Source organism: Andrena cerasifolii, chromosome 12, assembly GCF_050908995.1.
Source record: "Andrena cerasifolii isolate SP2316 chromosome 12, iyAndCera1_principal, whole genome shotgun sequence".
NCBI classification, from domain to species: domain Eukaryota; kingdom Metazoa; phylum Arthropoda; class Insecta; order Hymenoptera; family Andrenidae; genus Andrena; species Andrena cerasifolii.
Genome location: NC_135129.1, coordinates 2774839 through 2800127, shown reverse-complemented (window position 1 = coordinate 2800127; position 25289 = coordinate 2774839). Strand labels below are relative to the sequence as shown.

The following is a 25289-nucleotide window of genomic DNA, read 5'->3' as shown; positions in this document are numbered from 1 at the left end:
TACGTGCATTACAATATTTTTCATATTACTTGACAGTTAAACGATGCGGATAAAGATAAGAATGGAGGGGAAAGATAACACTGGAATTGTTATAAATTAGTTACTGTTCTGATCTGGAGCGAATCAGCCTGTAAGTTACTGAATTATTGTCTCCAGGCACGGTATTCCTCCAATTTAACCGAGCTGTTGTGTAATTCCAGAGTTTACGTATCGGCGGCCTTATCTTTTCGACTAACGAGCAGGGTAAAGAGAGTAGAGACTCGTCGCCGGGTTTGCAATTGAATTTTCTTCTGTTCCGCACGTGGTGCACAGGAAATGAACATTGTCGCTTGTAGTTTTAACAGCGACTAGTTAGATAACTGTTCTCAATGCCGCTTCATTGTTCTAAATGCTTGTTCACACAGCAGAGTGAGTCACCTGAAATTGGAATTGCTAATGTTTGCTTTTTTCCTTGGCGATACGAAAATGCCTCCGGAATAAAATGTTGGGCTCCAGGAGTGATATAAGCGACCCATAAGAGTCATTCAATTAACTGCCACGTCAAGAACAATTAGCAGCTACGTTTAGCTACTCTATACCCTTCGTTTCTTTACGAATATTTTTATGAACAATATTTCGCAATCTCTCGCAATTAAAGCACCACTTGTGTATTCAAGAACCGTGCACTTAAGAATGGTTAACTTCTCACACACGCGGGAAAGGTCACAGATGCTACACTTAATGCTAAGCTTTCGCGAAGAAGCAATTCGTCTTGTCCAATTAGCAAGTTAAACAAAGAGTCGAGCTGGAGTATTTTACAGTAACAATATGTACTCTCTGGCGCTATTCGCAGTATAGGAAATGGCCTCCAGCGCCCAGTCGATTCTGTATAATTATAATTATCGTGTATTTCGACCTGAAAGACGAAGGAACTGTGGACGCGGCTGCCTCGAAGATTTCAAATGTCCGTTCAAGTTTCACTGCAACTTTCATTTGTTCATTTCGATGGATCGCGCTCCGTTCAGGTCCCTCGATCGAACGAGAACTGACGCGGAAAGCAAAGATAGGGAGGCGAGCGTCGACGAAAACTATTTAGGCAGAAAGGAGATTCGTTCGAAGGTTAATTTCCGTCTTCGAGGGTGAAACGTGACATAGTTGAAACGACTGGTCACTATCGGTGACTGGAAGGCACAAAAGGGACTTACGTCGATACGATTCATGGACGTCTGGCGCGATTCGCAGCGAGAATATTGGGAGGAGGAAAAGTAAAGCGGATACGTGCCCGACTCGATGAATTTTCGAGTTTAATCGGCGAGACTTCTCGATGACGATAAAAACGTGGTTAAAACAGCGACTCACTTCTGAAGCTGTTCCGCGGAGATAAAAATCATCCCGAAACAGTGCAGGACTTTTATTAAACACTAGCTTTGCTACTCGGCTTCGCCCGAAATTTAGATTCTAATTTTTTAAAAAGAAAAAAAATTTTTTTCCTGTAATGAAAATAGTCACATTCGAAAGTTTTTAGGCGACAGACTAACACACAAATACTTTCTGCTTTATATATTAAGATGCGGACATTATTCTACCTCCGTTCCGACGTCGAAGGGACCTCGTGATTGAAAACGGCGAATACAAACATTCTGAGCGCGCGATATTTTCAAGGTGGAGGGACATTAAAGGCTGCGCGCAAATTTCGCGTCAATCTGCCGCAGAAATTGAATATTCGTTCCCCGGCATTATACACACTTTTCTGACAGCGCCAAGTTACTTTCTGCACCACACAATAGCCGTGATTTAGTTTCCCTTTGGACGATATCTCATTTCTTCGCCTAGGAGCAACGTTATTTCTTAAGCTTTTATAGAGGCTTCGAGTTAATTCACCGGAATAATATATTTAAGAGATTAAATGTCAGAAGAATGATAACAGCGCATATTTTCGCAAAGAATTTTCATGGAATGTTTTACTACTTAGCAACTTGACTAGCCTCCAAATTAATTATTATTTAATTTGAACTGCTCCTCTAATTACACTCAAGTTTAATATTTTCCTTCGTGCCATGTGACAAAGGAACTTAATAAGAATAATAATCAAATTATTTCTATTCTCATTTAATTTTTTTTCGAGATAAAAATTCATAAGTTTCATGAAAATAGGCAAAAATAGAGAAATTCAAGACCCTGTATTTTTTAAACAAATTCGAAATCGGCAGATTGTTGACTCAAACCCCCCTTAGGGGGGAAGTTAGTTGCACGAGGACTCCAACGTCACTAAATTAATAAGGGTGGCAATATTGTCTTTGCACCTGGGGGGCTAACAACCCGGGAACAGCCCTGACTCGAGGCTAACCAACAATTTTAAAGCGCGCACGATGAAGTGTTCGAGGACTTGACCCGTTGCGCTTCAATTTAAAAGCTGCGCCGGAGATTTTCCACAGGATCACGGGGATCAGAGGGCGGGAGCTTGCAAATCACGTCTTAGAAATGATTATTCCTCCTCAAAGGAAGGAATGAAACGTGGGTGTACGGGTCTGGCCGCGGCAATATCAAGCGTCACAGGAAAAGGATGAGGCCTGGCATGATTGAGACCCGCTTCCCAGGAATTTCCCACTTTGATCGCGAAGCCACGAAAAAGATTCCCAGGGCCGTTGATACACGGGCCACTCCGAGGAATCTATCCGACGTGGAATAAGAGTCGGCTAGACGTACGATTTCAGGATTTCACAGCGGCAAGCTCCGACGTACGAAAACGAACTGTAAGGCCGCGGAACGAGGTAACAGGGATGGATTTAACTCAACGTGCATTTGCTTGTGCGGCGGAAACGATCGGGTTGCGACAAGTGGAAAAGAAATCGGGCTTGTTCCATTTTGCCCGCAGATAGCTACTCTTTCAGCGGGCTGCTTCCTCTATCCCGCTTTCCTATTTATTAGTTAACAAGCAAATCTGCTCCTTTAACTCTGTGGCGTCTCTGCCCCGTCGCGGCTCATACATTCCCCGCCACACCGGTCTCTTCAGTTACTAACGAATTCATCAACAATTTGTTCCGCAAAGGTAGCCCTTGGGTTCGCGGAAACTGCTAATTGAAGCGCGGATAAAAGAGCGTTTGCTGATGTCTGTTTTAATATTTCCCGAGTGCTCGCAGAGATGGATCTTTGATGGAAGGTCCAGAGGCTCGTCTGATTACCGTGCACACTGTATCTCATTTTGCATAATCGAGTTGCCGGGGAACAGCGATGAAAAAGACGAGGCTACTGTGCCGCTTGTGGCTGTCTCTAATTAACCACGATAAGAAGTTTACGAACGAGTCTTACTTATTTCTATTAACGAGGAACCAAGTAATTGATACGCGCGAGTTCTGGGTTGTACTTTTTACCCTGCTTTTTCGCGGATTATGTTACCGGCCGCAATTAACAGACCGTAACAATAGCGTTGTAGGTAGCTCGATTCGTAATCGGTAATATCGTTAGCAATGAGCTTCGACAGAATTGATTTAGAACAGTGTTCGAATGCGAAAGTAACGCCGGCTATGATAAACGATTAGGTCGCGGAACCGGATCATGCAATTTGGGTCAAATACGTAACGCTCAGCCACGACCTCTGCAAGATACTAAACATCCTTGGAACATTCTTGCATAAGAATTGTTCTTTAGAAATGGGAAGAAAGGCAATTTTGCAATGACATTTCAAAGGAAATTACAGCAGACTGCATTTTACGGTATGGTAACATTTAAAATGTCCAACTGCAACGCGCGTGGCAGAAGCGCGAGGGACTCGCAAGTGCGTGCTTCCGCCTTCTGCGGAATTGCTGCTGCGCTGTTTTGTATTTATATGTTCTTATCAAGCTTATCTAATCCAATATTAATGAGCCCACAGCGATTCGCGGAATATTGCTTGTAAATGAAGGCGATTCAAAGATGCATGAAATTATGGGAATATTCAAAGTGGAAACACAAAGGTCTCCTAATTAACCAAACCTTGTGTGATTAATTAGTAACTCAGAAATATTCCCACTCTTTTCGAAACACTAATGAAACCACCCTTCTGCTGAATCTACTGACGCTTTCGTATGCGTTCGCTATTAGCAGTTTCGTTACTGGGCACTTGTACTTAATTTACATATTTTTTTCATTTCGTATTATGTGAAAACTAAGAACGCTAGAAAAATGTAAGCATCTCTCACAAAGTAAGTAAATGTTAAATCAGAGCTTTGGAACTTCGACTGTAAGCTCCCAATGTATTGGGTTGGTGCATATGAAATTGCCGATCGCGTAAACGCTCCTTTGTTTATGGTGGGGTTGCTACCGTTGGCTTACGACTCGTGAAATGTCACGGAAACTCAAAAAACTAAAACAGTTAAAGAGCAAAAAATATTTCCATTCAAACTTCACCACCCTGCTGCATCCTCAAGTAGGGTTTATACAAAAATCGACTTTTGAAAAAACCGGTTTTCGAATTATCACAAAAATATAATTAAAATAGAGAATAAATATCTGTACTTATTTTTAAAATTTTCAGATTTTTTTTTAATATTTATGGAAGTACAAAAATGAAACAAAATAAAATATACTGAATTCAAAACCAAATGAAAAAAACTAAAATAATCCGTACAAAATATCAATTATAAATCTTTATCTCATTTAGTATTTTGCTTCCAAAAATATGAACTCATGAAGATTAGTTTTACAGTAAACTGTTACCTATTAAATACAATATGTTTGGGGTCCAAGGCGATATCAACTCAAAATGTTAACGTCTTCAATTAAATAATTAATCCCAATTCCATATTGATTCTAGTATATAAACCCGTTTTTTTTTAAATTTAAAAACCGGCTTTCGAATTTGACAAATTTATAAGAAAAAAAAAACGTTTTTTAAAAACCAACAAACCCTCTCCTTAAGTACGCAAAAACCTACAACTTGGGGTTTCTCTAAATCCTCACGCATATGTACAAGTGCTGCAGCTTCCTCGCCAAGTCCAAACGAGCCTTAGCTATACCGAATCGGTAGGCATCAAAGCGTATACGAAAGAACAGCTGGGCCTACCTTATCGAGATACTGGAAGCCATGCTCCCCTGCGACCTGCCTGGCCACCTCCGATCCACCCTCGACGTGGACTGCCCACTGATTCGTGTACGCCGCCACCCGTCCGCCAAGAGTCACCAGCGCGACGATCGCCAGTCCGAAAATCCTCTGCGGGCACATGGTAGCTCTGCCTCACAACTGCGACTGCTGCCACCGAGCGGCTCCAGTTTCACACTCCGCACTGTTATCCACCACTATCCACGAAAACCGCCACCGCGACCGGCGTGGCAAGGGACGAGCGATGATAACGGCGAGCGACGGTCACCCAGGGAGCGCACGGCCACCCAGACCACCCGCGATCAACAACAACGCGACGGCGGCGAGCCGTCTCGGGGATCTCGTCGGGAACGAATCGGGAACCGGACGCTGTAAACGCGGGGGAGGGCCTCGACCTGGCTTCGCACCTGCTGACCGACTGCCGCCAACTGAGCCACCGGCGGCCCGCGTCACTCGTTAAGTAGCCTCCGCGGTTCTCGCTATCTGCTCTTTCTTCCCTCGTCCGTGGGACGCCGTCGTCGTCGCCGTCGGTGTCGTTGTCGGTCGTGGTCGTCGTCAACGTCGCCGCCACTGCCGCCGCCTTCACTCAACGACGAGCAGCGGTAGGTGGGGAGCGATCGTCAAGTCATGTGGCCGCGGTTGGTGGGGAAATCGACGTGATCCTCGTGATACCAATAACCGTGGACGCGTACACGGCGCACGTGGCCGGCCTCTGGATCAAGGGCGGCGTTCCTGGAACCGGCGTCCCTCCACGACCGTCATCCGCTGCGCGACCGACCCCCCTCGGTCGACCGGCTATATTCGCTCCTGGGGGGCTTGGAAAACTTCGAGCCACCTTCCTGCAGCGTTCGTTGTACTCCGGCCGGCCGTCTCTCCTCCGCCAACGGGAAAGTTGCCGATACCGTCGACAGACAGTGACCTTCGGCGAGCCGCTACTCCAAGGAAACGTTTCCCTGGTCTTGCACTCCTGGTCGCCCCCCTCGCTCGCTCTGCTCCGTGCCAGGCTCGTGGCGCTACGATTGCGCCGCGGAGGCTGATTGTCGCTGGTGATCCGAGTCGATGATCGAGGACCAGGGGAACACTCCGTGGAGCCGAGGGCCGGTAACTAGCAACCATAGACGAACAGCATTTGGCGTTGGTGCGAGCAAAGAATCTGAGGCTGCACGGGCTGAGCGGTGCTTGTGGGTCGGAATGATGATTATTCGGTGATCCAGCGCCGAGAAAAGACAGTCCTAGGGCAGCTAGAGCTGTGTGCCTGGCCAACCATCCGGCCAACGTCGTGGCACGTTCTTGTCGACCGAATAGTCGGTCGATTCACGTCATCCACCGTTGCATCCTCGCTGGCCCCGCGTCTAGGAAATGTTGCTATGACGCGTTCTCGTGCTTGCCCTACCCGCTCACCGTTCTATCTTCGCGCACTCCACTTTCAGTTCATCCTCCGCCTGCTGGTAATCGGGCTGCAACCTGAAAAACGATCCAACAGTCGCAGATGAAGTCGCGGTCTTGGTTAATCGTGGAATTGCTAAAGTGGACTAAGTACAGTAGTATGTGCTAAGTACAACTTACAAGGGAAGATCCCCAACTCGGAAATCCAAAAAATTATGAAACTTTAGGGATATGTAGAGGATATATAGGTGTGTATATTGTATTACGCAAAATTTAAAGGCAGTGGTTAATTTTAAACCTGAAATTCTACCATTTTTCCGCTAGTCGTTTTTAAAATTGAAACATTGGAAAAATTTACACACCCTAATCTATATATCCTCTACATATCCTCGAGGTTTCATAATTTTTTTAATTTCCGGGTGAGAGGATCTTCTCTTTTAAATAGTTTGCGAGGACTTATAATAGAAGATTGCAATTGGAATTTTCTTTAGTTAAAATTCTTCCAATCAAATCCTTCCTCGAAACACTTCCAAGATTGATTTACACTGTCACACAAAACTCGTGACTTATTCGCGCAATTGCTATAGGTATTTACGTATAATTCCGTGGCTCCGAATTCCACAGAGGAAAAGCGTCGAACTCCAAATAATAAATTCACAACGCAAGGTCTCGAGCGCGGTAAATTTCATTTTTGCCAGCAAACGAAGCGTGGATGTGTCGCGTATGTCGCTGGTAGATACCAGCGAGCTCGGAAATAATTAAAATCAATTTCAAAATGAACGACCCAGCTGCTTTCTCAGGTACGATCAACCTGCCACGAAATAAACAGCGCCAAATCGTTCTACGTTCGCTCGAAAGAAAATGAGAATCTACGCACAGTTGCGCGAACTACGATCGAGAATTAATTGCGGAGCAGCGGGATGAACGGGAATAATTAAGAGAACAAGGCGAAATCGTTGCTTGCGCACGAATGAAGACGAAACTGTTGACTAAAGAGAGACGTTCTCTGATTAGGCCTCCATCGCTGCAATTTTCTATCAATATATAGTGGTGACCACAAGTTTCCCATCGCTCCCTTCTATTATTCAGAAACGACTCAAAGTATCGCGGATTTTTAATAGCGTAGAGCCCGCACGACATCTCATTGGTTCTCGAGTTCCATGTTTCCAGCAACTGCGTGCACGCAACTTGCATCATCTTCATGGGTGAAGAGTGCTCGAACGAGCCAGATTTTCAAATGAAAAGGGACGGGGATCGATACGCGTTGGAATAGTTACACGGCGTACTGGGAAAAATTGCATTCAGTGCGTAACGCGACCTGATTTCCCCCGTACGGCAGATTTGCTAAAGAAATCTGCTTTTCCCTGCTTTTTCAAATGTATTCGAAGACTCGTAAATAAATTTGCGAAAGCGCAGACACGTATTATCCAATAAAAAATAATATTGCTCCGGTCCAAGAGCCAGAGCTGCTCAATGCTTAGTTATTAGAGCACCCACATCTTTATTTAACCTCCTAAAGTGCTGCAATTCCACGCGAATCCACGTTTAATAATTGTAAAAAATTATCTTCAGCGAGTTTACATAGACAAGCAACAACCTGCTTTCGGCTTTCCATTCAACCCAGTCGCAACTGTTAATTTTCAAATCCCACGTTCAATTTACTTTCGCGCAAGGAATCGCCTGCTTACTTATACCACGAATTACAATTCGCCTAATAAGAAATAGACAGCTGAATGCGTTAGTCTCGCATGGAAAAACCTATAATTGCCACGGGTCTTTTATTTCACTGGCTCACAGTGTTCTTTGTCGTAAACTTTCCGAGCAGACGCGACAATTAAAGCCTGCCAAGGATTAAAACGAAGGAGGCCAAATAACTTTTTACACGCGGCACGATTTACCCGCCGATATTCACCACCTCCGCGCGCAACTAATTCTTTTGCATGGACGTCCGCCGCGACGTTGCAGGTTGCGTATTCGGTATTCAGGGGAACGCGTTCCGTGCAATTCTACGGATTCAAAGGACGGGATGGAAACGACTGTCGATTCATATTATCGGTGCATTTTAAAGGTCGCTGGGTCTCGTGAAAGAGGTTTCCGTTTTCAAGCCGCGGTTCGCGTGGTTACAATTCGATAGGACGTTTACACCGCGATCAAGCGAAATTGCGTTCGCGATATTCCGTTCGCTCAGACCGGTGAATTTTAAAGGTCTACCCGAAGCGTGGAAACGCGAAGCACGGATTGGAAATGGCACGGGCATTCTTCCCGCCGGAACAACTTTCTCGGCGGAAAGCTGCGGGGCTTCTGACGGGTCGCGAAAAACGGATGAAAATATTTTCTTCCGAAGGACGTACCGCTGATTGCTCCATTCGCCGTGGCACGCGCAGAAAAATACTCAGTACGAAGCTACAATTGCTGATTAACGTCACCGGACCGAGTCATCTCGAAATTCATCACGTTCATTCAATTCCTAACGAGCTACTGCAAAAGAAAAAAATAGCGGGATCAAAAACGTCGAACGGAACATACATTCGCGCCGACTTTTTTACCAGCAGGGGAGACCGGGACGTTAAGAATAAAATCTCGTAGCTTTGACGCTATTAAGGGGAGGTTCTGGTCTAGAGCCCCAAAAAATAGGTGATATTTAGGAATTAATTAAAGGAAAACTACTATATATAATTTAATGGGACTTGTTGCATTGTATTAAGGATGTCTTATGTTATAGAAATATATTTTTTGTTTTATAATTAATCAGTGCAAACAGCCCTGGGGAGTCGTTAAAGTTAAGTCGTCAAAAAATTGATCCAAATCGGTGGGACCTGTATCTCTAAAAGTTATTATCCGATACGACTGAAACCTTTTTTATTTCGAAGATTATTCTTTTTTCTAGGGGGGGGGGAACTAAAAAAAATTACAAAAATTACATTTTTTTTAGAAAATAACGACACTTCACGTTTGAAATCACTTTTCCCTGTATTTTTCGTCCTTTCAACGCCTTTAAAAATTATAAATTTTCAACTTTTTGTAATTTTTTTTAGTTCCCCCCCCTAGCCAAAAGAATAATCTTCAAAATAAAACAAGTTTCAGTCGAATCGGATAATAACTTTTGAAGATACAGGTCCCACCGTTTTGAGAACACTGTTTCGAGAAAAACGCATTTGAAGTTTTACGTGAGCGCCGAGTAGCCGGTTGTGACCCATGTATTTGCCGCGACTCAAATGCCTACAACTTGGGGAATTTTACGAATTTCAACAAATCCTTTTAAACCCGTATTCCTAAAAGATTGAACATTCGAAAAATGATATAAAAAAAATCGACATTTAGACCAGAACCTCCCCTTAAAGTTTTACGTGAGCGCCGAGTAGCCGGTTGTGACCCATGTATTTGCCGCGACTCAAATGCCTACAACTTGGGGAATTTTACGAATTTCAACAAATCCTTTTAAACCCGTATTCCTAAAAGATTGAACATTCGAAAAATGATATAAAAAAAATCGACATTTAGACCAGAACCTCCCCTTAAAGTTTTACGTGAGCGCCGAGTAGCCGGTTGTGACCCATGTATTTGCCGCGACTCAAATGCCTACAACTTGGGGAATTTTACGAATTTCAACAAATCCTTTCAAACCCGTTTTCCTAAAAGGTTGAACATTCGAAAAATGAAATAAAAGAAATCGACATTTAGACCAGAACCTCCCCTTAAGCAGAAAGAAATTGTGCTTTGAGCGTAATTGTTACGTGGATGAATGCTGGCTCAGTAACACGCTCGATTTTTAAAACAATAACGTTTATTACGATTGACCGTTAGTACTTTGACAAGAGTCGAGAACCTTTTTGTGACGTTTCTCAGTTGAGGTCTGATCTTCCTCCTCCGCGAACCCTCGAACGAGACCTCGGTTTGTCCCACCACCAACCCCTACTACGGAGGTCCGATCAGGGTGGAAATGTTCGTACACCAATCAGTTTTGAAGTGTGGCACGTTGGGCGGTTTCCCGAAAATTGTCCACATTCCGCCCACGCGAGAAATTCTACCGAGACAACGAGACAGACTCCAAGGTCCCGCGGAAGGTCCAGGGGAGGTTTATGATACGTCAATCGCTATTGGGCGTCAGGAGAGGCTACAAGGGTACCCGTCGTAACTGGCATTTGGAGTTTCCCCTATTTATTATACCAGATGTCTAACAGTCACAATAATCGCGCTAATGAAATTCTTAAGCTAAAAAATAGCAAAGAGACCACGTCCGCATCAAACCCCTTGGCCTTTCGAATCCTTAACAAATTGCAATTGGGATTCATTAGAATAAGCTATTTTTTAAATAATGGTATTGTATTCATTTTTTTTAATAAAAGGAAAAATACAAAAAATGGTGATTTAAAATATGATCCGTTTTTACGATTCTACACCATGACCTGGATAAAACCGGGTACCATGCTAGATACTGGCCCTAACACCTGTAGCGACGAAATTCATCTAATTCTTCAGTCCCCCAACCAGTCAGAACAAGCTGTAAACTGCACCAACCCCCATTCAATTTCGATGAACCATATGATTCATGGACATAAATGTTTCCGCCGCTCTCATCACCACTGTTGTCATTACCCTCCGGTATTTTGTTTAATTTTGTGACTATCTTTCTTTTTAGTTGTTTTACCCAAGTGCCCGGTTTTGCCCGAGTTTTCCCCTAGTATACGACACCGACTGCTCGCTAATAAAGATAGGGTGGACTGCGAGTCAGCTGTAAGTGAATGGCATGCAAAAAACGCTGTTCCAAGTGGCGAGCAATCCTCGCGAGGATGAAATTCGCAGCGTAGTGGCTAATCCCTGCCTAGCGAAGAAGGCCAAGAATTATGAAATTTACCAGGCAATAATCCCGACCAGCAAAGTATCCCTACATTGTCCCGCGCTTCAAAGGGCGTCCATGGAGAGCAGATTTCCGGGGCAAGGGCTCCGCAACGCACTGGCTGACCTATGATGCTGGACCATTGCAGTCCACTGGAACATCTACTTCGTGCCCCGAGGAAATTGCATTCTGTGGTCTTCCTCCTTCACTTCCGCAGTCGGTGCTCGAGTGATAAAGAGAGAATAAGAGATAGTAATAGGGCGAGGGCGGGTGGCGGGGCAGAAGGGTTCGGCACAGCGTTAGAGAAGTGAATTAAATTTAAGCCGACTTGGTCGCTTCTTTCTTTGTCTCCCGGCCCTTCTATCGACCCATCTCTCTTCCTCTCCTACTCGCCACACCGCCGCGAATGACGAATACGCCAATCCAGCCGACCCTTTCTCCGCTTTTTTACGTGAGCGTGTGTGGGTGTTTTTTTGTAATTCCGAGACAAAAGGAAGCGAAAATGCCTTCTACCCCTGAAAGATGCCATCCCACGAGTCGGTCATCGCCTTGGCAACGGATGGGGAACCCGGGACAGTGGGCATTTGAATCTCTGGCTCGAATTTTTTTAAATAATCGAACGGTATGAGGATTCCAAGTGACTGGAATGTTACTCTATAACAGAGACCATCGGTAGTGTTGGGAGGGTAGAGAAAATGCAGTATATTTCGAATACCAGTTTGTTCAAGACGAATATAAAATTAAATTAACAATTAAAACTGCATAATATCATAAGAAAACTAATAAACTTGTGTATTTCAAACTCTCAGTAATAATAAAAAACGAAAAGTAACTAAAACCGGTATTCCAATTTACCCTCACTTTGCAAACTTAAAGCAAACATGTGGATAATAAAGTTATTTTCTTTTATGATCTAATCAGGCTAAAAAATCACAATATGAGAACAATCTTGGGTAAGTATAAATGGGCAACGCCGGCACAAAGCGACGCGGCGGTAGCCGTTACTCGTGAAACAAAAGCATCGCTAAGCTTTGGAATGTTCCAAATTACCTTCACCTTCGGTATTCCGAATTAGCAGCACGGCATTGAAACCTAAAATTTCGCGTCACACTCCGTATTCTCGAAATTATCCCAAAACTCACACGGAACCACAGAGGAAACATGCAAATGAGTAGATTAAGGGGGTATACCCGTTTGAACCCTCGGAAAATGTATACATTTTGTGGATTTTTTTACAAGTCAACGGTTTGATGCAGATTTCCCGTTTTTTAACTATGTTTACATGGTATTATGAACTACTTATAAAAAAAGTTTCAGTTAAAAAACTATTGTTTTTCGGAAGTTACGGATACATGTCCGAAAGTCTCTCGATTTTAGACGGCTAAACGGTGGCCCTAAAAACTCGCGCTACGTTCAACCAATTTACTTCAAATTTTGCATGCAGAATCACAATAAGATTCCACATCGTCCAACGAAGGCGATTTTGAAAATTTTGAAAAATAAAGAAATGGTGAGAGATCAAAGGTAAAGTTAAATTTTTCTAAGAGAAAAATCCACCTTTTTCCTTTATAAATAATAAACGGGGAATCGAAATAAAAAAAGCCTTCGTTGGACGATGCGGAATCTTATTATGATTCTGCATGCAAAATTTGAAGTAAATTGGTTGAACGTAGCACGAGTTTTTAGGGCCACCGTTTAGCCGTCTAAAATCGAGAGACTTTCGGACATGTATCCGTAACTTCCGAAAAACAATAGTTTTTTAACTGAAACTTTTTTTATAAGTAGTTCATAATACTATGTAAACATAGTTAAAAAACGGGAAATCTGCATCAAACCGTTGACTTGTAAAAAAATCCACAAAATGTATACATTTTCCGAGGGTTCAAACGGGTATACCCCCTTAAGTGTTTAACTCTAAAGTTTCGACAAATTTTAACTATGCTTAAAACGATCGAATACTTGCTGCAAAAGTTTTGCAACTTGACGTTTTCTTACTCTGCAGATTAAGGGGGGAGCCTGGTGTAGCGGATCGAAGAAATCGATTTTTTTTTGTTGCATAAATCAATAGTTGAACATCACGACAATATGTTCCCAAAGCCGCAAAACGAAATTCGAAAAATTAAAGCGGATATAGCCGGTTTTGCTACGGAGCGCCAGGCTACCACAAAACTTTAAATGCGTTTTTCTCGAAACGACAGTTTTACACTTTGCGGGCAATGTAACTAAAAAAATATTCAACCAATCGACTTAGCCTTGTGCACGGATATTTGTGAACAATTTCTTCATAGTACTAAGTTATTAGTATAATGATATTGTTTAAATAAATAACTTTTTTTTAGACATTTAAGGCAAAATTTCGTTGGAAACAGTGAACTTTTTATTCAAGAGGCCGCCATTTGTTCATGTTGCATCTTTTAAGTTTCAAATTTCTTCATTCTGTGCGTACACTCATAAACTAAAAGAAAATTGTTCGATTTTTGGTCAACGGACTGGGCATAACTTTGTTATTTGCCGCTCTTTTTTAATAATTTTTTTTTGTTATATACCTTAACCCGTTAATACAATATCCTGAAAGTTTCAGAAAGATCTATCAAATACTTTCTTTAAAAAAAATTCCCGGAAAATGCCTCGATTTTCATTTAGTTACACTAGGCTCCCCCCTTAAGTCGAAAATGTCAATTTGCGGTTCGTCCACAAATGTCATTAGTGAACAGGTCATTAGCCTCTATTATCCACGGTGTTACAAATTAGATAGCGAAGTAGTTTATTAGATACGTAAGTATCCCAAACATGCTGCACTTCCTCTACAATTGAAAAATGTCTTCAAATAAAACCGGCGGTAGGTACTTTTAATCACGTGCAAATTTTCATAATAATTTTCCTACTTCAGGGATAAAATACATGTTTTGAGAAACTAAGTATCGCATCTATTATCGCAGATGTAAGGTGAATGGCGATTACATTCCAACGGTAATTCACTTTGAAGACCATCGAAATTGACAAGGCATTTATCAGCCTCCGCCGTGGAATAATGGCTGGATAGGGTCCGCGGAGCTCTGTGTCGTATAATTCGAGGCGACTCGATGTGTCTTGAGCCCATCGCTAATCCCGGGACACGTGCACACGAGCCAAATGAAAACGAACGAGGCCGAACCTCTTGGCCAGGTAATAACCGGCGACCTCTGGCCCCAACGATCTGCCTGCCTACCTGGCCGGTACGTGACCGAGTTCCCTCTAAAGAGGACGAATTTTTACGCACGGTCTGCGCGCATCGTCGGATATTCCGTCGGCGCGGAAAGGACGCCGGCCTACCAGCTGCAGCTCGCGAAAATAGTCTACGCTAGACCGTTTGCTCTGAATTGAATTGGAGAGCGGAGGGAGAGAGGAACGATGGACCAACTGGATCAGGGCATTATTAGATTTTTCTGGCCCGTGTTTAGTTGCTAGCTGGCGTTCCCTCTGAATAGAAATAGAGAGAGAGAAGGGCGTAGGAGCTGGACTTTCAACCATTCGCGGTCCAAGTGGTGTATAGAAATTTTGATTAATATTAGCTATCGATTTTGTATCCTCTGCGAGTGAAAGATTCACGGAAAACGGGGGTGCAGTATGATAAACGAGCTATCAGCTGCAGCATTCTTTCTTTACTGTTGCATCGTGGTGTGCCGGGGAAGAAAGAGTTGAGTTGGCAATTACACGTGACTGCTCGTAAATGTTTGTGTTCCTTATGTTTTGGGCTGAGTGGGGCATCGATAGTTGATCGGAGGGACGTGCGAGGAAGGATGGATAATAGAACTAATTTGTATATTCAATGGACTGCGTAATTTTCGAGGAAGGATAGATACTTTTGTAAAGAAGAGAGGAGACAGGTGTTCAACGTGCAAGCTGCAATTAGGGGAGCAATGAGAAGAATGTACTGCTATTGTGTCAATTGTTGTAAATGCTGAATTCGTTGGGCCTACGAAAATAAGACAGACCAAGCTCTCCGCTCCATTCCTTCTCATTCCACATCTAAGTTCGAAGCATCTTTTTCTTACACTGCCGCCTATTACTTCAACGCTCTTCCACCTCTCGTTCGCGAAATAAAATCCTACTCGTCCTTCAGGTCTCGCGCTCGTTTAATTATCCTGCAACGCTATTCCTAACTCAATCCACTTATCCTTTCCGCCCTTTAATAAGTTAAGTTCTTACTTGTTTAGTTTTACTTTCGTATAATTGTTTTGCTCTCCCTATTTTAGTTTAGATTTACAGTTAGGCTTACCATCAGTGTCACCACTGTAGCCTCGTCTTTACTCTTCTTGTCTATCCTTGTAAATTATGTGCTCTCTTTTCCATTAGAGTAATAAAGACGATTAATAATAATAATAATAATAATAATAATAATAATAATAATAAAGATAATAGAGAAACCATGTATCACTATGTGAATAAAAATGGAGCCCCCTTCGTTCAATTAAAAAGTAAAACCCATGAGTCTTACAATAAACATCGTATACGCCATATCTACTAAATTGTCATGAAATGATTCTTGAATCTTTTCGGGGGACCAGAATTATCATACTGCTATACTAAGTAGTGTACTGCATTCAGTGTAAAACTCAATTAACACATTACCTGATTATTTAGTAGTATATCTTCTAAGAGCCTACCCACCTTTTCAATAACAAATATCCAGTAACAGTATCTTGAAATTCAAATTACAACTTTTCGCGCGCACCATAAATCCCCCAACTATTTGAAACGACGGCGTCATTACAAAGAAACAATATGGCGGACCCACATATCGACCATGTCTCAATGCCTCACAATTATCAAAAAAAACTCCCACCATACGACAACTGTAACGCGTAAATCCTACCACAGAGCTAACATAATAACCGACGGTTGTTGTCAATCACTTCCGCGACACATTAATTACCCATAATTTGCTCGATCAAACTCCATACGATAGCGTACGAAATGGACCAAGACGGCCGCGTCCCACGCAATCATCGAGCCCCCGATCAACTCCGCAGAAAGCCACAGAAACACCGGAACCGTTCGACGGAACAAAAGTAAACAAGCAACAATACCTCGAACAGCCGCAGGCTCGTGAAATTTTCCCGCGAAACTGGTTACGCAACGATCATTGCCGCGAACAAAAGGAATGCCAGCGAACCGCTCCATGCAAAGGCCTTTCTCGTAGCAGGAAACACTCGGGGTCACGGGCTGCCGTGAAGTTCACGCCGTTACGATCCGCGGAGCGCGAGAACAGGGCACGAAGAAACCACCGTCGTTATCGCATCGCCAGAGAAATACCACGTTCGGGTTAGACCGTCGCGATCGCGAGAATCCGAAAAGTTGTCACACGACGAGCAAACGGGCACGTAACCGTCCGCGATCGACATCCCGCGTTCCACGGCGCGCAGCGCCGCTCCGTTCCGATTATCGGAACGATGGTATCGAGCCGCGCGATCGACGACTTATCGCCCGTACGTAACGCTCCAGTGTCATTTACAAGTCAAATATGGCCGCTCGGATGGGCCCGGGCTCCGACGAAACCGCCACTCGAACGGACCATCGGGAATAATATGATCCTCGTTGACCACGAAACGCGGAATTATCGCGGGGGGCACTGGTGAGTCTCGTCCGCTCGCAAAAAGTGTCAACAAACTTGTTCCCGCAGGGACGCGATTCGGGGTACGAGTTTAGCAGATTAGAGAACGTCACGTGGAACGTGACGTGTGTTTCGGAACGCGGGGGAACGGACGTGTCGAATTTGACCTCAGGAACGTGCACTGGTAATCGTTTTTATCTCTATTCTATTTTGTCCGCGGACGGAGTTTATGTTTTCCGTCTGGAGCTCTCAGGGGGATCGCGAGTCTTTTCTTTGGAAGGGAGAATTCTTTGATAGATATAGAATGCATACAGGAATCCAAGATACTCTTGTGTTCGATAGAAAATAAAGTAAACAGCAGCGCTGTCGAAGATCTACCTCCAAGGTCTCCCGTACGACTTGTATCGAACAAATACGTAGGAAATTCGAAATAATTCCTGTTCAAGTGCCCGTCGCGGAATCAGACAAGAATGCAGATAGGTTGGAGAGCTGGAGGCACGGCTGCACGTGGGTAGAACACGCTCGGCCCGCCGCCAATGCACTGGCCCGAGCACAGCGTTCACGGTGCAAACCTGTCAAGACGCGTTCGCGTATCGGCCGTGAAGATGAACGCGACGAAACGACACACGGGCACTCGTGTTCACTCGGCACCGCCGAGGGAACTCGCCTCGCGAGGCCATCCCAAGGTAACGGGTTCCCGGACACGCGTCCCAAGAGCACGAATCACGGACGTGCGCGTCTTGACAGCTCCGCGAGGGAATCGGCGACGATAACAAAACGTGCGAGCGCGCGTACACACTCGCACACCGGCGCGAGTACATCATACGTAAGGTGCTTATTAATAGATTTCACTCACGATTTCTGCCGCCGCTCCGGGGCTTCCCCGTCGACTCGTCGAACAGATTCGTCCGCGGGCGATACTAATCCCAGAGCCGTCGATACACGGGCCCGTGCACGGCGAAAGATACTCCAATCCCGGCGAGGAATGCGGAAGATGGAGAAACGGGGATAGCACCGCACAGTTGCACAGCCTGGGAAACACGCCTCTCCGTTAAACTACCAAACCCCGTCCGCGATTACCTCTCCCGCGTGAACAAGAACAAAGATCCGCGACGCGTTACGCGTACTTTGCGGAACCGCGTGCAGCCTTTCTGTGTACGCGGACGTGTGTGTACGCCGTGTCACCGTCGTCGCGCGAATGTCGGTTCGTGCGACGTCATTCCTCGTTGCGACCTCATCCCTACGGCGAACCACGGCTGACTGACGGCTCCGTCCGCCCCGCCATCGGTTTACGCCGCTCCAATCTTCCCCCACCTCGGCGCCCCTCTCTGCTCGCCTCCTCCTTGCTCCTTCTCTATCCCCACTGTGCGACTGCAACTCGTAGAACCCCGCGCGGCCCACGCCACCCGCACCGACGCTCAGTCGCTAGACGACCGCCAGGATGGGTAAGTACTTTTCTCTTCCTTCGTCTCTTTTTCCATCGTACGATGTGTCCATTCTGTGGGATGAAGAGAGAGGAAAGCATGGGCAGATGTGAAAGGTTGAGAAGGTTACCAGTATCGTCTAACCCGCGACGTTACCGGGTGTATGATCGTACAGGAACTCGTGGCTTCCTCGCTGATGGCGAATGATCCTGACTCCTTAACACTTTCATTACTGCACCGAGCTTTAGGGCCAAGTTTCATGATACTGCAGTTCTTGTGTATGGAGTATATTTTAATCGCACCGAGATTCTACTGTGGTAGCGATCATGCAGGCTTTGATGATGGAAAGGACATCGTGGTGGATACTCCGGTTTATTTTATTTTATTTTGTAATTATTAGTAGTTATATACTTTTTATATTATTATTTGTATTTTGTTATTATTCACAGAGTTAGACTTGAGAGCAGCAAATTGCTGAATCTCGCCCATTACATCTCTTCGAGCAGATAAGCACATATTATGTCAGCGTTGTTTATTTTTTAACCGACTTCAAAAAGGAGGAGGTTATAGATTCGATCCGTATGTATTTTCTTTTTATGTTTCTCCCCGCATAGCTCCTCAGCATATGGACCGATTTTGAAAATCTTTTTTTTATTTTATAATAATATTGGCCCAATATTTTGCCAGTTCTGGTTAATAATAAAGACTATTGTCACCTAATTGTTATTATTTTATGTACGCACACGCATATCTCCTAAGCACGTTGTGTCAATATATATAAAACTAAAAAGTCAAAAATAAAAGAATTCTAAAATAATTGAAACCGACTTAAAAAAAAAATAAAAAGTAAAAAATAACTTTTCCCTTATTTAATCTACGACTCTCATATTTTCTAAGTCACGCCAGATTTACACAGTGCAAATAATGAGGCGCCGACTTAAACAAATATGAGTCTTAGATTAAATAAGGGAAAAGTTATTTTTTACTTTTTAGTTCATTTTTATTTCTTTGAAGTCGCTTTTAATTTCCTTTAAAAATTTTTTCCCTTAATTTGTATACAGATGGGAATGTAATAAAGACGTATTATTATTATTAAAGTGTACTTGAAACATGCTTTCGCCGAAATGCAAATTTCTTACCCTTTCCTTATCAACAACCCCAAAATTGGAAACTTCAGGCCCATCACTCGCGCTATTCCCACGTGATATTCACATTGAAAATCGCAAAATTTGATTTTTCTTGACAAGAACTTCGGAACGACATGTAGCAATGCCCAACACACTCTGCCTGGCCATGTTACAATAGAGGCACCCAACATTGTTCCCTCGCGACTCGACTTACCTTGCCCAATGAGAAGAAATTTTCAACCGACCAGTTAAGAGAAGAGTCCCAAACGTTTCAGCCAGCTGACCACCTCCGTTTCATTCCGAAAACCTCCTCTCCTCCGCCCGATCCATCAGGCATGGGCCCGACAAGGTCCTCGATCGTCCCTGGGGGGTTCCACAAGCGACTCCTATCCTCCTCCGACCCGCCTCAGCCCTCTTCCTCCCTCTTGTCCGTCTCCTAGCTGCATGCACGTATACCGGTATTATACGTCTTCCCCAGCGGTGTCTTCTGCTGCAAGTGCGGGCAGACCTGGTTTCTCTCCTCGCTTCTCTCTCTTCCCCGTTTTTACTCTTGCCCCGCTTGGCCAGCGAGCGGAACGAAGACAGAACGAGAGCCACGCGGAATACTGAACACCCTGCCACGCATTCCGAAGCGGCCGGATAGAGCGTGCACCTATACACCTTTGCGTCCACGATTCTTTCACTCTTCGCCACCTTATCTCGCCCAGCTGTCCGGCATCGGTACGAAACCCGCTCGTCTGATTTCGTCTATCAGCAGAGGCTATCAGGAAAAGCGTTGTTTGTCGTCTAGGGAGGAATAGGAGGCGGTTGTCACGCCACGGGATGCGCGCTAAGCAAGCATGCCGATAACGAGCGAGGGGACCGTGGAATGTGTACGGATTTCCGTGAGCCCGGTTATTTGCACGCCGTGCCCACACCTACATCGCTTCGAGACGGATCCATCCTCGCGAGACGGAGAATTAGAGGCGAGCGAAGGTATCCCGAGCGGAAGGGCGCATCGAAGATGGTTAAACGAGACGCGGATAATGGAGAGGGCCGAGGGAATCAGAATGCCTCGGGTATTTCGGCTGGTGGATAAAAATGAGCGGTGAAAAGCGGAGGGGAACCTTGAGGGGGAGGCATTAAGATCCGGACCGGCGACCGAGTGCTTTTATTTCAGAATTGATGGATTTGTTTTCGAGCTGGTCCACGCGGAATCGAGTTCCCTCCGCCATGTCTCGGCGGCTGCAGGCGGAGGGCGCGGGGTTTCTTATTGTTCTGGATATAAAGCATTATATTTACGGGGCTGTACGCGTCGATGCTGTAAATTTGAGCTTTGTTGCTGCTCGGCGAGTTCGCTGCCCCGGGCGTCGGAAGCGGTCAAGGAAACGGGGTGTAGTTTTGTTGAACTTACATCGATGTATAATGCACCACTTACCTAATATGGGTAGGGTAGGGCCGCGTCTGAAAGTCCCATTTTTCATATAAATCTATGTAAAATTTAGTAATAACAATCTAGAGATATATGGTGTTATTTTGTATAAACTACAACTATTATGCTTTACTTTAACGAAATTGTTGATTAATAGTGTTATTTTCTTTTAAGTTATATCGCAAAATCTGTGTCAATTCAGAAGGGTTGCTTGGGGCAAAAAGTCCTTAATATCTTCTAACCAGGTTTTCGTGCAACATAAAAGAAAATAAGTAAAAAACTCTTTTGAAATCAACAAATATTTATCAAACCAATTTGTTTGGTTTGTATACCAATATTGGCAGAAATACTACTGCAACTTTTTTTTTAAATAAAAGAATGAAAATACAGGTCACAGATTCAGCTTTAACAAAAAATTGCACAATAATCTTGGCTCAACATGAAGATATAACTGTCTTTTAAGCAATTTGGCCTTATTTCTTAAACTCAAATTATTTTAATATAACAAAACAGGAAAAAGGATAATTTATGACTTTACTAATTGGTTTGCTTCAACAAAGACAACCGCTCTTTTTAGCATTTTAACATGACTCCTTTAACAAAAAATAAAAATATAAGTAAGGGACCTTATGCAACAATGGTACCTGCATAATTTCGCCGATATTTATAGGTTCGAAAATATTATTATTCAGAAATAAACAATGTGATCTACAAATTACTAAAGCAACGTACAATCTTAACGTATTCACCTTATACGTTGTTAAACTATGGTTTACTTCGAAGAACACAACAAAAGCCACGTACTTTATTCGCTTCTTGGTGTATTACATAATGACAAAGGCGTCATATGACACGCACGAAAGCCCAGAAACGACTCTGCGGTCCTCCCCATTACCCTTTGCCATGGACATAGTTTTGCTGCAATATTCAATCCATTCTTTACGAATGGAGATTTTGCATTCGGGACTTTTAGCCCCGCTCTACCCTACTTACCTAATATTAGGTGACTTCGAATTAACTGAAAGCGAGATAGCCGGTCCCATTATCTAACAGGTAATCGTTCAAGAGCCCATAGCGAGCGGACGATGTACCTAATTCGTATGCACGAGTTTAGCCCCTCTACCAAAGAGGAAGCAAGTCCTTTCTCCACGATAGCCTCCGTTCCCGAGGCTCCGCCGAACTTTTCCAATTTCTTTAAAGCCCCCGCCGTAACGAAGCCACGCCGTCAGCATCGGTTCAGACTTATTTTAAGTACAGCTCGCATCCCGAATGACTTAATGCAACAGCCCCTCGCGTAACCGTCGGCTTAGCTCCTCTTTCGTGCATTTCCACCCGCGGAATCGCGCGGCGAGCACCGTCTCGCCCTCTCACCCCCCACCCTTCTTTATTACGCTCGCTAAATCTTCAAAGTACCGTTGCCTGATAGCCGTTACTCGAAAAGCAACCAGGTCTAAATTCCCGGCTCTCTTAAATCTTGCCCCTTTATACGTTTGATTTATTCCCATAGCAGCGGAACGGCCGACCCGTATATACGTTCTCGCCGGTGTACCCGGCGGCATTTCCCCTCGACTTTTAAGGTTACGACCGATTGCACGCGTCGGATCGAACACACGAAGAAGCTGCCCCTCTCTGGTCCCCCGTGATGGCGTCGTGAAACGCACACGCGAAACCTGCGCGGGTCATTAAAGATTCACGCGGCGAAATATCGCGCGAGCTTTCGACAGTTTACGGCCAGGCCAGATGAAACTGATCGGTGTGCGCTGACACAATGTTTTACATTATTTACGACACATCTGTGATTCGCACTGACACGCCAGGGTTCACAGCTGGGTCACCACCTTTTTGCGGGGGAAATACAGTATTTTTGTGGAATTTTTTTAGCTTAGTTATTTTTCAAGTATATTTGTTGTTAATTTGTGCTCTTACAAGAGATCATCCCGAACCTGGGAATTCAAAAAAATTCTGAAACTTTGTGAATATGTAGGGAATTTCCTCCTGATTACAACGCCATTATTGTTTGCTGCCCAAATTCACTCTAAGGGGGGGTAATTGACACATTACGATCTGGTTATTTTCTGATTTTGTGTTGTAACTCGCGAACTGTAAAATAATTTCTTCTCCAAATGCTAGATCTAATTAAAAGAAGTAACTTTTGACTTGAAACTTTTATTCTATCTCTTACAGTTTGCGAGTTATAAGACAAAATCGGAAAATAGCCGAATTTTCAGGGGTTAATTTCACCCCCTCCGTGTGAATTTGGGCAGCAAACAAGCATTGCATTGTAATCAAGAGGAAATCCCCTACGTATTCGCAAAGTTTCAGATTTTTTTGAATTTTTGGATTCGGGACCTACCCTTGTAAGTATCAAGCAATTATTTTTTACAAAGTAAGTAACTATGAGAGTCCCGGCATTCTATGCCTATATTAATATAAATTAATAGCTCATTTTTTATTAATTTAATTGTAGCTTTATTTCTTTCTCCTCGTCATTTAATATTCATAATTGAAACGATTGTTTCAGCAAAGGCTAAGGTAGCTGGTATTGATAGGATGAAAGAAATAATTTTAAGGATATTACATAAATCAGATCTGTTTTTGAAAAGTGTTTTGCCACTTTTCGCAGATAGTTCTGGATTCAAAATCTTTGTTTCTTCTTACATTTTCAAGAATTTGGTTCAAGAATATAAAGAAATAAGTTGTTAACATTAATTTTTAATTTATCTACTAGACTTAAAGATTCCAGGGTGTTCTCAAAATGTTTAAAAACAATTTTCGAGTCAAATTTTTTAGTCAAATTCAAACCAGTTATTAAGATAAGTTCCTAATAATACGTAATGCCGCGTGATGTTAATAGTTAAGGGTGCGTTCTGAGCACTGGAACTCACTGCAATTAGGTTAGTTTAGTTAGATCTACACTTACATAATCGTTTCGTCACTGAGTCGTCACCGTCCAGCCCAAACCGCTGACCCTAAAAACATGAAATTCGGAGGGTATATTCCTTTTGCGACGTAGGTGCTCGATAAGGGATTTTCTGAAATTCCAACCCCTAAGAGTGCAAAAACGGTTGAAATGTGTTTCCACGGATTTCTTGAAAACGCTTCAGCTCGATTAGATATCAACTTGATATTTATTTCAAAAGATTACCCACATAAATGTCTAAAAACCAAGTTCAGGATTTTGCCCTAATCAACCCCTAGGCCCTGGGGGGTGGTGAAAAGGAGTGAAATGTGTTTTCATGGAGTCCTTAATATCTCTTAGGCCCGAAGCGAAGCTCGGGGGTAGTTTGCTAGTGGATAATAATTTTTTTTTTTAAATTAACTATGAAGTGAAAATATAGTATGTTGCGTCTTATATTTCGTTTCACCAGCATATAGTACAATTTACCGAAATATAGCACAATACTATATAATATAGTACGGGTGGGAACCATAATTCTGAGTGTAAAAGAAGTATCTTCGTATTTCCGAAATCCTTACTTGACATTTTTGTAGTCATCCACTGCTCCAATCCCAGCATTCGACGGCAGTTGTTCAAATTTCACAATAAAATTCACCCTCCATAACTGTTTTACATATGAAAAGGTAAATTCTGATATCTAACGCTGCTTGATTGATTTACCTCCACTCAAAGTCACTTCATCGAAACAGAAATACGGACATTCACCTACCCTATTCGGACATTCACCTTTCCTGATCGAACAGAAGCGATCCCAGCGGCAGGCCGAACACCAGAAGTGGCTCTCGAAGAAACCGAGGCAATTGCGTAACGATTTTCGAGCAAAACGCTAACGGGTTATCTCACATAACGTGTACTTCGACGCTGTTCGGTGCCGTCGTCTAAATTTAGGCAGCACGGGGATGGGCGAAACGAGATCAACGTTTGCATCAACCCGGGCCAGTTTGCTTGTTCTCCAAGCAAACCGCGAGAATCACCAACGGCCAGCGAAGAGTCCCCCCGTTTTTCCGATCCGTGGATCGACTTCGCGGAGGTCAGCGAATGAAGAGCGATTTTCCAGCGGCCGCTGGAAAAAAAGAGATTGATCGTGCGTTGGAGCAGAAGTTGAACACCGAACCCGACGATTTTCCCGAAGACCGACGGCGTCCTTATTTCTCTCGTCACTGGCCACTTCCATTAATCTCCGTCAGTCATTGCTGACGGACAGTGGAAGAGTGATAACGAAGAAGTTATCGAAGGCGATGGGCGGAGTAATCCTGCGGCGTTACATCTCCTTCATCCGCTGCTCGTAGCAACGTTTACAGCGAAATAAAATCAACGTCTGCGAGTTTAAACATTGGATAGAAGTGTTTGTTTCATGCGAGAAAGGGAAGGCGAAAGGCACAGGTCCATTTCAATTATTTTTCCCGGGCTTTCATATCGAAGCATTCTTTCCATTCGGTTGTTTGATTGAAGCATACTGGGGCTGCAGCGCTGCAAGTTACAAATTCTACGCGTAT

At 43.8% G+C, this 25289-nt stretch overlaps 1 protein-coding gene across 2 annotated transcripts in view; it reads right to left on the bottom strand.

Moving 5' to 3' along the window:
• Positions 1-18123, bottom strand: part of LOC143375338 (furin-like protease 1) — a 305117-nt gene extending 286994 nt beyond the window's left edge. For both annotated transcript variants that reach the window (XM_076824338.1, XM_076824337.1), the window contains exons 1-2: positions 17729-18123; positions 5021-6520 (exon numbers count right to left, since the gene is read on the bottom strand). In XM_076824338.1, the coding sequence (XP_076680453.1) occupies positions 5021-5179 (159 nt within the window). In that variant the 5' untranslated portion in view covers positions 5180-6520; positions 17729-18123. The remainder of the gene's footprint in view (positions 1-5020; positions 6521-17728) is intronic.
• Between the last annotated feature and the right edge of the window lie 7166 nt (positions 18124-25289).